Raw genomic sequence first — 13264 nt, 5'->3', positions numbered from 1 at the left:
AAAAGCTTTTCTTTAAATGCGTTTTCTGTCAAACTAACTTTCGCATGGAAGTGCGCAGAGAGGACGGTTCGTGGTGCGTGCGACGATATATATGGATGTTTTGTGAAGGATTGGTACGTAAAATATAGACTCTGAGACTTTAAAAATACTTTTATGATGTTTTCATACATAAACTAGACACTAATTGGTTTCAATCTATTTCACATATTCAAGAATTTACAATACATGTATCATATTCAGGTACGAAAACAGGTCCAATAAGTACTTGGTGGATACAACCTAGTTGTGAAACTCATTCCCCCAACACTTAATATTCAGTGATGATGGACATGGATGGTATATCACCTGTGCTAGTGATCAGGGGAGTGCTTCATCAACATTTTCATCTGACGAGTTGTCAGATCTGACATCTTTCTCTGATGTTGATTGGTTGAGAGGTAAAGTTACTATGGTAGCTGTCGGATAAAATGGGACTTGTCGGATAAAACGTCCGACAAGTCCTTTCATGAAACGCTCCCGAGAACTACACTTTGGATGTCATATATGCCATGCCTTATCTGCAATGCATTCTGTCACTAAATCCTTTCTCTTTTTTCTCTGGGGGGGGGGGTGGAAATGATTGGCTGATTTGATTCATCAAGAAATAAAAAGATGGGACTGAGAATATAAAATTCCTTGACATGATTGGCCATGATAGACATAATGGGGAACGTATGGGGTTTCATATGATGCATGTTATCATTAATAATGAGCCACCGGTCAATTTGAAAATACGTACCAGGCAACTGTGCAATGACATTGAATGAACACCTGGCAGTCAGTCCTGCAGAGTCAGTGGCAACATACACCACTTCGGTGATACCCGCTGGGAAGACATCCCCAGGGCTGTAGTTGCTTGTGAGTGTGGCAGCGCCGTTGTTGTCGGCAGCACCAGGAAGCTGCCAAATGGCCGTTGTGGTCTGAGAGCCAAGTGGTACGGTGGCAGTGATGTCTCCAGGGCATCCAAAGACTGTTGGGGGTGTGTCATCTACCACATTACCTGATACATAGGGATAAATGTGATGATAATTAAACAACACTGAATCATACTGAAATCAGCAGATACCTTATTCATTACCCGTCTCTAATCCAAATGCCTAGTGCATCAAACCCAAATTATCCTGTAAAGCCTGATCTCATTCCGAAGAGAATTTAGATATGGAATATTCTAGTATGAATTATGAATATTGATTTTTACATATGTGAAGAACCATCACTTCCAAAGCAATCTGAGGAAATAGATCAATCCATGTAACCTTGGAAGTAATGGCTTGTCCTATCACCTTCACTCACACTTAAAGTTTACTTACTACACTACTACTAGTACTACTACATCTACTACTACTACTACTACTACTTCTACTGCTACTAGAACTACTCCTGCTACCACTACTACTACTACTACTACTACTACTACTACTACTACTACTACTACTACTACTACTACTACTACTACTACTATTACATGCCTCATCTATTTGGCGACGTTGACAGTTTTCGCTGTGAATTTTCTGTGAAATATCGAGTAAAGTATGCAGAAGCTATAAAGACTGGTCTACAAATTTCGCGAATGTCGCATCATAAATCTACAAACTGAAATATTGTGGGGATTGACCATGGACTTTTATGGATCCTAGTGGATTTTTATAGTGAACAACTTCATGCCAGTATATGTCTAAAAGACGCTGGACGCCAACCTGGTCCCACCTGTGCTGAATTTTGAGGTACTGTTTCCGACATTGAATATTTTCGATTGACAATAACATTTCTAGCTAATCATTTATAAGTTATTTCATATTGTATGACAGATCATTTAATGAAAAACTATACACTCATCATTGAAGGGAAACAATCGATCGCTAGAACAAGTACCTGAAACGTAAATCATAATATCAAGATATCGCAGAAAATGGCGATGGAATCTAACACAAAGGATTTAATGGATGAGATGTTTGCTCGATTCCAGAAGGAAAACAAGCAATTTATTGGATCAATTGAAATAACTATTCAAGATGCAGTCAAGAAGGAAATTACAAAATTACTTGACCGCCTTGATGAACATCAGGGGAAAATTGTGGATTTGGAACTTGAAAATCAGTCTCAAGGTAAAGAGATATCGCGCCTAAGGAATGTCGTCGAGAAGCAACAGAATACAATCGACAATCTTCGTCTTTCTTCGGATATGCTCGAACAATACTCGAGGAGAAATAGTCTCCAATTTTTCGGTATTCCCGAAGCCCCAAAGGAATGCACCGACGAGTTGATATGTGACATCGTTAATCGTCGGCTTGGTGTTTCCATGTCAACGCAAGCTATTGACCGCTCACATAGGGTCGGTAACCCAAAGAGAGGATCTTCATCAAACAAGCATGATAAGAGAGGTAGTCAAGTGAAACAGTGGCCGCGCCCAATTATCGTCAAGTTCCTTTCATACAAAACGCGCAATCAAGTAATCACTAATCGACGCCGTCTGAAAGGCTCGGGTATTGTTATACAAGAGGACTTGACGAAGAGGAATCGCGAACTTCTTGGCTCAACTTCTAAGCATCAGAAAGTAGAAGCAGCATGGAGCAGCGATGGAAGAATTATTGCTAAGGTGAAGTCAGAAAATGACAAGTCAATAAACAAAGTAATTCGCAACATCTCTGACTTGACATCCCTATGATCCTTAACATGTGACAATAAATCGCGAATTGTCTTTTTAACCGCATCGCATTTCATCATATTTTAACTTTTATTATTACTCTGTTTTATGTAATTTTTTTTTTGTGACATCCTAACTTCTTGGAGCCCCTCCCCTCACAAACCCCCCACCCAGCATGCCAGTAAAATACCCATGTTGTGTATGTAGCAAGGCCGTACGGAATAATCAAAATGCACTGAGGTGTGTCGGATGCGACTTATGGTCACACCTTTCATGTTCCGAAATGTCTTTTGAATTCTTTAGATCCTCGAACGATTGGTTGTGCAACAAGTGTATCTTTGGAGAAATGCCCTCACTCGACTATTCAACAATTTGTGAAAGTACGAAATCAATAGAAACTGACAGAGTAAATGTAAACAATTTGAACCAAGACTCAGTTGAGAAATCAAAGAACAAACTCAAAACCCAAAACGGGCTAAAGATTGCTCATCTTAATTGTGTATCACTTCTGAAATATTTAGACGAAATCAAACAAATTATACATGAAACTGATCTAGACATTTTAACACTCAGTGAGACCCATCTTTGTTCTTATATTGATGACTCGGAAATTTTCATCCAAGGATACTCTCTTGTGAGACGTGACAGGAATCGATTTGGAGGAGGGCTTGTAACCTATGTAAAATGTAATATTCCATATATAAATAGAAGTGATTTGATAATGAGTGACAAGCTAGAAATGGTAATATTAGAAATTAAGCAATATAAACAAAGGTCATCTTTCGTTGTAAACTGGTATCGTCCACCGAAAGCTAGTATCGACGTTTTCAATGACTATGAATCAGTCATTAATAGACTAGATAATCTGAATGTCGATTTTATAATTCTTGGCGATTTGAACTGTGATATAAGCAGCAGAAGTCCTTTATGGCATACTGTTAAATTATTAGACATAATGGAGTCATTTAATTGCAAACAGTTAATTACTGAATTTACAAGAGTAACGCCAACCTCTTCTACTACTGTTGACCTTATTTTTACTAACAATGTTAATAAATGCTCTTTAAGTGGAGTTATCGAGATTTCTTTATCTGACCATTACATGATATTTTGCGTTCTTGGGAAACAATCCCACGTTCCCCAAGAATCACACAGATACAAAATACACCGAAATTGTAAGAACTTTTCGAAGGAAGCATTTGAACTTGATATGGACAGAGTAACTTGGGAGTCTGTTTATCAAACTAAAAACCCACAAGAAGCTTACGATAACTTCACTTCAATATTATTGGATGTCATTGATAAACATGCACCAATTAGAAAGAAGAGGATCAAACAAAGTATATCTCCTTGGATGACTAAAGAAATTATTAATCGGATACGTATACGAAATCGCTTAAAAGTCAAAGCGAAAAAAACAAACACTGAAACAGATTGGAATACTTATAGAAAAGTGCGAAATAATATTACCGCACTTATTCGGAAAGCTAAACGCGATCTTTTGACCAAAAATATTGAATCAAATAGAAATAATTCCAAGGAAATCTGGAACTCCTTGAAATATCTGACCTCTAACAAAAATAGAAAATCGCCAATTTCACGTATTTGTGTTAACAAAGAATACATTGAAGGAAAAGACCTTGCAGATACTTTTAATGACTTCTTCAGCGATATTGGTGCTAATATTCAGAGTGAAATTCCAAACCTAGACTCTTGTGCGCTCTCTGAGTTCAATATAGTTGGATCTAAGTTTGCCTTCGAAAGTGTTACTGTACCCAATGTAATGAAAATTTTGAAATCAATATCGGGTGACAAGGCAACTGGACCCGATACAATACCAGCTAGATTTATTCCTTATATTGCCCATATTATTGCAGCTCCATTGACATATGTTATTAATCTGTCACTGAATGTTAGTTATGTTCCAAAACAGTGGAAGCTTGCTCGAGTAACTCCAATATTTAAAGATGGAGATAGAAATTCTTTAAACAATTACAGACCAATCTCAGTCATATCGGTATTGGCTAAGGTCATGGAGAAAATTGTTTATAATCAGGTATACAAATACCTTGAAGAAAATGATATCCTTTCACAATGCCAGTCTGGCTTTAGACCGAGGTATTCTACACAGAGTGCCCTTTTGAATGTTACTGATAAATGGATGTCTGCTATTGATAAGGGAGAAATTGTAGGAGTTGTGATGATTGACCTAAAAAAGGCATTCGACAGTGTAGATCACTCCATTTTGTTTAAAAAATTGGAAATGTATGGCTTTGATAGAATAGCCCTGAAATGGTTTGAAAATTATTTACATGTCGAAAGACAACAATATACTCAAGTCAATGGTGTTTCTTCCAGCCTTAGAAATGTAACCTGCGGTGTACCCCAGGGTACATTATTAGGCCCGATTCTCTTCTGTTTGTACACAAATGATTTACCTAACTTACTGAAAAATACTCAGTTGGCTCTTTACGCCGATGATACCTGCTTATTTCACACAGGTACTAACCCTTATCAAGTTTATGAAAAAATCAATAAAGATTTGAATATCATCTCGTTGTGGTTAAAACGCAACAAACTAGCACTTAATATTAATAAATCTGAAACTATTGTAATTGGCAGTAAGCAGAGACTTTGCAAGTGGAATCAAGAAATCGAAAATCCTACCATTAAAATTGATGGAAAGGTTATTAAGAAAGTAAGTGTTTGCAAATACCTCGGTGTATTCATCGATGAGAATCTTAGTTGGAATAAGCAAATAGAGCATGTTAAGGCAAAAGCTGTAAAAAGTTTATATCTTCTTAAGAGGATAAGACCTTACATCAGTAAAACAATTGCAATGGTATTTTATAAATCGGTCATTCAATCATATTTTGACTATTGTGCCTCTGTATGGGGAAATACCTCAAAGACTAATTGTAAAAGATTACAAACCTTACAAAATAGGGCTCTAAGAACCGTTCTACAAGTTCACTATTTATTTCCAACTAAATCTATTTTTTCAACTTTAAACATTGACGACTTAGAGATTCGCCGAACTAAACAGCTGGCAATATTAATGTATAAATTGTTACATGATTTAGGTCCCAATTATTTAAGAGATATTTGTTTACCGTAAATCCAATTATAATTCCAGATCCGGTAATATGCAGTTAACATTAAATTTGCCCAAAACCGAATTCGGAAAAAGACGTTTCCTTTTCCGAGGTGCAAAGGTGTGGAATTCCCTTGCAAAACACATTCCATTTGAAACCCCATTAAATACATTTAGACGGAAAATAAACACTCTAGGCCTATCAAACGTACTGAATGACCTCAAGGATTAACTTCCCTGTTTGCATGCCCCCCCCTCCCCCTTTCCCCATTTTTTTAATGGTAATAATTTGATGATTTTTGTTATGTGTTTTTGTATTTTATTGTTTGCTACAATGTATTTTTCACGTATGTAAAGTATTTTTCATTTGTAATCTATCTACTTTGTATGTTTTTAATATCTGGACCCCTCAGAAGAACAGCCGCTAGGCTGAAGAGGGCTATCCAGCCCATGTGTTGGAAAATGAATAAATAAAAAAAAATAAAAAAAAAATTACTACTACTACTACTACTACTACTACTACTACTACTACTACTACTACTACTACTACTACTACTACTACTACTACTACTACTTCTACTATTACTACTACTACTACTACTACTACTACTACTACTACTACTACTACTACTACTACTACTACTACAACAACTACTACTCCTGCTGCTACTACTACTACTACTGCTAACTATTACTATTACTACCACTTCTAATAATAATAATAATAATAATAATGGTGGCTACTTATATAGCGCACAGGTCCACCTTTCGGTGCTCATGGCGCTTTTAAAAAGGCACTGCTATTATTACCCCGGCTAAGCTAGGCAACCGATTAAGGCGCACACAGCTTTTTGAGGAATTACTTCCTGCCGGTACCCATTTACATCACCTGGGTCGAGTGCAGCACACAGTGGATGAATTTCTTGCTGAAGGAAATTACGCCATGGCTGGGATTTGAACCCACGACCCTCTGTTTCAAAGTCCGGAGACTAATCCACTGGGCCACAACGCTCCATAATAACGCTAATAATACTGCTACTACTACTATCAAACCAGTAATTGACTACTTTCACTTTTTTACTTCAATTACTGATGCGGCACTGTACGCTTCAATTTCTAAATAACTTTACTACTTTCCTGCAATCTTTTAAAATACTTCTACACTATTTAATGTGACTCATGTTAGTCATTCTATTTTTGCTACAAAGCTTAACAAATCAATGCCAGTTGATAAAAAACTACGAACCTGATACTATAACAAAGAAGGTGCAAGAAGCCCTATTCCCAGAGACATCCTCAAAGACATAGGACACAGAGGTTGTGCCGAGTGGGAAGAGCGTTGATGGAGCGTCGGAACGGAAGACCCTGTTACCGTCTGGTGATGTAGGTTCTTGCCATGTAGCAAAGGCCATGGTCTGACCAAATGCAACTTGCACCTCAATATCAGCAGGGCAGTTCAAAATAGCTGGTACCGTTATATCGGCTGAGGGGAAGTAGTAAAGAAGTTTATGAGGGATTTCTGCTACTGTTCAAAATTATTTTCCACATTTCCATAAAAAATCAAACAAACAAAATTGCATGACAGAATTTAAACAAATACAATATCGAACAGTTTTAAAAATTAGTATAAACACATGAACAGATTAGAAAAATGTGGGGACAAGATTTAGTAAAAAAATTTTTTTAAATGACCCCATTCTTACATGTATGTCTACAAACATTTTCTCAATGCATCTAGGCATAACTAAATGCATTTATTAACAGAAAAGGTCACTTTACATTAAGAGATGAAGTTTCTGAAAAAAACTATTCAGATTGATTTGCCTGGGACTGATATAACGTTGATTAACATGAAATTTGTTAGATATTTAGGAATTGATTTCTGTATTGATCTGAAAAATCTCCCAGATTTCAATTATGATAGAGTATTTGATAAACTAAAAAGACAAATGATATCATGGTCAAAGTGTAATATTTCTGTATTTGGTCATGTAATCATTTTCAAATCATTGCTTGTTTCACAATTCAATCATTTATTCATGTCTATTCCAAATCCGTCTGAACATCTTCGAATATCAGTAAATGTGTCTTTTTACAAATTTATATGGAAGTGGAAACCCAACAAAGTAAGCAGGAAACAGATTGTTTGTAACTATGAAAATGGTGGACTTAAAATGATCGATGTTGGACACTTTTCTAGAGCTTTGAATCTGTCTTGGATAAGAAGAATACTGTCAAATTCATGTGAAGAAATTTCTCATTTAATGTAAGCATTTTCGAAACCGTTAGTAACATTAGAATGGGGTAGAGGGGATATTTGTTTCACTAAAATATCACTCATGGTCCGAAACAGTTTTTGGAAGGAAATTTTTATTATAGTTTCCTCCTTTATTCGAAATGTTCAGTGTACTTCTCTTTTTTGGCCGGCTATTCCTTTATGGTACAATTCTGATGTAAAAATTGATGGAAAAGGTATATTCTTAAAGGAATGGTGGGACAAAGGCATTAGATTTATCAACGATTTATTAGATGAAAATGGAAAACTTTTGGAAAGAGAAGAGTGTGAAAAAAGATTTTCAATCAAAATTCAGTCTCTTCATTATTATGTCCTATGTCAGATTATTAAATGTAAGTATAAAGCTCAGTTGAATATGTGTAATACAAAATCTAATGAACCATTATGCCCTGCTTATATCTCTCATTTACTGAAGGACAAAAATGGATGTAGACATGTATATTATATCATGTTAAAAGAAAATGATGATAACTTGATTAAATTGTGTAATAGATGGCTTGTCAATGGCATTTCGATGGACACCAGAGTTATGAACAATTATTTTAAAATGATGTTTCGATGTACAACTTATACTACAACGAGGTACTTTCAGTACCGACTAAAAAATAAGATATTATATTTGAATAAGGATCTTGTAAAGATTAAAATAACTGTAGATGCAAAATGCTCTTTTTGTGGAAGGGAAGAAGAAAACGCTATACATTTTTTTATCAATGTCATGGGGTAAATCTTATCTGGGAACGATTTACAGACTGGTTATACAATTTAACAAGCTTTAGAATAAATCTTTCTGCTGTACATGTTTTGTTTGGTTTCACAGAAAAAAGAAACGATGCTTTAAATTGTTTAATAATTTGGACGAAACAACAAGTATACTCTGCTCGTGTTGAAAAGACCATACCTAATTTTGAGAAAATTAAACGATACATGTACATAAGAAAATGTTACAAAAAGTGAGAGATAAATTAATATTATGAAAACAAAACACATAAATTTGATAAAAAATGGGTAAATTTCGAAAGAATTCTTGTCATTTTGTAATAAGTTTTCCGGACCTTGATATGTATTTCTGTTTAATGTAAACATATTTTCATGACGATTTTGCAGTGTGTTTCGGGTGAGAGGTGATCAATTATTGTTGGAGGGGCCTTGTTCGATGCTCATTTGTTCTTTGCTGCTGCATGTGTCGGCGGCGGAACGGATGGGTGTAGGACATGGCCACTCTAGGATCGGTTGCTTTTTGTTTGAAACTCCCTGTAGGCCTTTACTTTGTTCAAAATTATGTTATGTGTGTATGATATGCTAGGTATTTAGTCAATTATATCATTGTATTTAGTCAATTACATAAATGTTAATGCAAATATATGCCCTATATGGGGGAAATAAAAAAGCTTGAAAAAATAAAGAAGTTTCATGCTAACATATTTGATGGTTTCATCCCAGACTTTCTTTTCAAATAAAAAACAATTTCCATTTAATCATGAATTTTTTTTTCGTAACAACTATACTGCAATTGACAACAGAAAATACCAGATGGAAAGAAACCAAGTTTCTCATAATCACTTGCTTCAATTTATTTTTCTATGGAATTGTTAAGTTAAAGAGCAATATTATTGTACAATAAATTCTAGATAATCACATGCAGACATTAGAGAGTAATTGCGTTCACATATTTACTTGCACGATAGATTAAGAAGATAAGTCATAAGAAGAATAACTCACTAGATGTTTGACAGCGATCTCCCAGGAATCCCTGGGGGCATGAGCAGGTGTAGTATAACTTGAAGGGCAGACAGTTTCCTCCATTCTGACAGGGATTACTTTCACATGGGTTTGGAGCTGCGTTAGAATATAGAGAGTGACAGAGGTACATGTATCTTAAATCAATGTCAAAGAATATTTCCAATTTGTGGAGCAGTTAAAGGAATTAGAATACAGATTTTATACAAGATAGTGGCCTGAACTCACAAAGGTAGTTTTTAAAACCATTGGTTGAACCCATTGTTAATGCAGATTTCCTGTATAAATTAAGCTTATTTACTACATATATTAAAAGATGTCAAGTGCTGATGCGCTCTTTTGTCACAGTGTGCCAAATTGATGCTTGTTGCCATGGTCAATTACACTGTTTTATTCATGAGTCCACTGTTTGAAGAGTGGAATCATTAATTCAAAACAGAAGACTCACGAATAAAATAGTGTGGATAACCATGGCAACAGGCGTCAAAATGGCGCACTGTGACAAAAGCGAGCATCAGCATTGGACATTCTTTAATATACATGGTAAATAAGTGTAATTTATACAGGAAATTTGTATAAACCATGGGTTCAATTTTAGAAATCACCTTTGTGAATTCGGGCCAGTTTGTACCTAATCAGGCACTTTGTCAAAAGTCTTGCGAGGAATCCTGCAAGTGGCTTTTTGTCTCAAATCCTCACATCTTATCATGGACAAGGTAAATGGCAATGCAGGAAAGTTGCAATGAAAAGATGAATAGCACCTTCATATAGTTGGATTCCTGCCACCAGATGCGGCCCAGACGTTTGACAACTTGCCTTAGTATAATCAACAAAACAGGTAATGTGTATTTTAATGGCAGTCAAACAATTGTAGAAAGTACACTGTCTGCTGGCCCTATTGTTTAACTCGACTAGTGATGGGCAACGTAGTTCCAACACTATTAGTGCAATCATATTCACCACATCATTAACCTATGTCATGCAAGTACATGCATAATTCTGACAAATTAGCCTGAAAATGTCTTGGTTTAATAAAAGAAAATTTCTCACTGACAGAAATACAAGTGGTGGAAATATATTTGGCTTCTATTCTAAACTCAGAAGACAGGCCTTCATATTTCAATATTTTTTTTATAAATTCCACTCCACTTAGGAGATCACTTGGTATCCAGGAGAGGTTGGGATACCATTTGGGTCACGTGTATCCTACATTGTAAGGAAACCCTCTACCAAACCATAATGCAAAAGTGTTGATATATAAACTTTGATTCTTAAAATTCTCTACCCTATATTGGTCACAGCACTCCATTTGTTAGAAAAAAATCAGCTTAATTGTGACCGTGAAAGCTAGTCGACATCTTTTTTACAAAAAAATATAACAGAATATATTGTTTCATTTGGACTCTGTCCTGTTTTCTCAAAAACAGGTTTCAAATGTACCATGGATGTACATTAGTTATAGAAAGTGCACCTTAAATAACACAAGAAATCTGCATACTAGCAGTCCATTGCTTTATACCATGGTTTTGTTGAAACCTCTTTTGAAAATATGGACCTTTTGCATTTTTCCTTGTTGATCACTAAATGAAATTCTACACATACATGTATATATATATATATATATATATATATATATATATATATATATATATAAAGCGGATGGCTGAAACATAAAAGTAAATGATGTTCTTACCAATTGTTTCACAGTTGTGCCCAGTGAGGCCAATAGGGCAGTCACAGTAGTAGTCAACATCACTGGTGAAGCTTTGATAGGAGTTGTAGCAAGGTGCGCCACCCTGACAGTCGGGTCTTTCAGGTCGTACAACATTGCAGATGTCTTCATTCGGGGAGAATGCTGTGGAAATGTGTGGAGGGTCATGTTTTAAGGTCAGGTAGGAACCAATGGAAATCCATTGCAAAGATTGCACATAAAATTCAGTGTTCTGATGACACCACAATGATGAACCGCTGAGGGGAATGCATTTTACAGTTATGAGGAAAGTCAGTTGGCACAGAAACATTGTGAAGAGATGCAAGAGGGATTGGGAGTTGTTGCCTCCCCATGACCAACACAATCATATTCACCAAATAAGAATGTAGCAGAAGCAACCTCACAAATATAAAGCTGCTTTATGGGAGCAAGTAAAAATATCAGTAAATTATCAGTTAATGATATTTATTATGTTACCAAGTGTTCCCTTCTCAGTCAAATGCTATCCATGAACACTGATTGAAAAATCTCAGGCCAACTGTCCCCTGTCCCCCCTCCCCCTACAACAACACCCCAGTTAAGAACATACATGTACCTGTCTGCTGCTGGCAGTTTGTTCCCGTGAAGCCATTGTTGCATATGCAGTAATACTGAGGCTGGTAAAAGTTACGATTACTGCTGTGGTAACTGGCCACACAGGTCGCTCCATTCTGGCAGGGGTTAGTCAAACAGAGATCAGTTGCCTGGCCACCTGAAAACATAAACAGTTCAAAACAAAGAAATCAGAGAAAATGCTATTCATTGTTTACTTGGCTTACTGCAAGAATCTGTACAAACCATCATTCCGACAACAGAATGATTCAAAACCATCAATGGCAATTTGGGCCAATGAGTTACTTTACAAGATCATGGATTACTCTACTTGAATGAACAGTCATTATTCATGAAAGTGGGATAAAAAAATTATTGGAACAACTTTACAACAACATCATTGACAAATAAAAATATAAATAAAAATATCAATGCATGTGCAATGTCACTGCTCTAGTTTGGATTTATAGTAATTTACAGAAAAGTTTGGAAACTCATTTGCCTACAAATATGAAGTTCACAAGAGCATTTTATGAATAACTGGTTGGCAACATTCGCTGAGAAATTTGATCCTGCAATTTACCACACTAAATGTTTGTCAGCCAAGAAGAATAAAAGGAAATTTGTCTGATGTGACAACTTGTCTAACGGAAAATGTTGATGGAATGCTCCCCAGATGCAAGGATTTCGGCAGTTTAGTTGTTGAAATCCCTGGCAAGGAGCATCAATAAACACTCACCAGGTAATGTGGGTTGTTGGCAGTCAATACCAGCGAAGCCAGAACGGCACAGACAGGTGTAGAACGTGCTGTCCATGGTAAGGCACTCTGCCCCATTCAGACAGGGGAAACTATTGCAGGGATTCGGATTAGTTGTAACCACTGGGGTAAGAGAAAAGGGTAATTATATTTACAATACAAAAACAACAAGAATGACGATATGTTGATTGTAGATTGGCTTTAAAGGACAAAACTTGAGTAGTAAATGTACATGGGGGAAAGGTGACTGTTCATATCAGATTTCATATTTTGAAAAATAATCTTTAATATTCTTATTATTATCTTACATCATAAAATATAATTTTTTAAATCTAAAACCCAATATGGTTAAATTCCAAGAATTTTGAGAAAAGGAGCAGAATTATGGAAAT

At 35.9% G+C, this 13264-nt stretch overlaps 1 protein-coding gene across 1 annotated transcript in view; it reads right to left on the bottom strand.

The window, feature by feature from the left end:
- LOC121409743 (mucin-17-like) overlaps nucleotides 1-13264 on the bottom strand; it is a 143850-nt gene that overhangs the window by 20671 nt on the left and 109915 nt on the right. Inside the window, exons 49-54 of the mRNA XM_041601649.1 lie at nucleotides 12855-12995; nucleotides 12120-12275; nucleotides 11507-11668; nucleotides 9796-9912; nucleotides 7024-7260; nucleotides 779-1039 (exon numbers count right to left, since the gene is read on the bottom strand). Of these exons, the coding sequence (XP_041457583.1) occupies nucleotides 779-1039; nucleotides 7024-7260; nucleotides 9796-9912; nucleotides 11507-11668; nucleotides 12120-12275; nucleotides 12855-12995 (1074 nt within the window). The remainder of the gene's footprint in view (nucleotides 1-778; nucleotides 1040-7023; nucleotides 7261-9795; nucleotides 9913-11506; nucleotides 11669-12119; nucleotides 12276-12854; nucleotides 12996-13264) is intronic.

This window comes from Lytechinus variegatus, chromosome 2, assembly GCF_018143015.1.
Source record: "Lytechinus variegatus isolate NC3 chromosome 2, Lvar_3.0, whole genome shotgun sequence".
NCBI lineage: Eukaryota > Metazoa > Echinodermata > Echinoidea > Temnopleuroida > Toxopneustidae > Lytechinus > Lytechinus variegatus.
The sequence above is the reverse complement of the archived record's forward strand: the minus strand, read 5'-3'. Positions and strand labels throughout refer to the sequence as shown.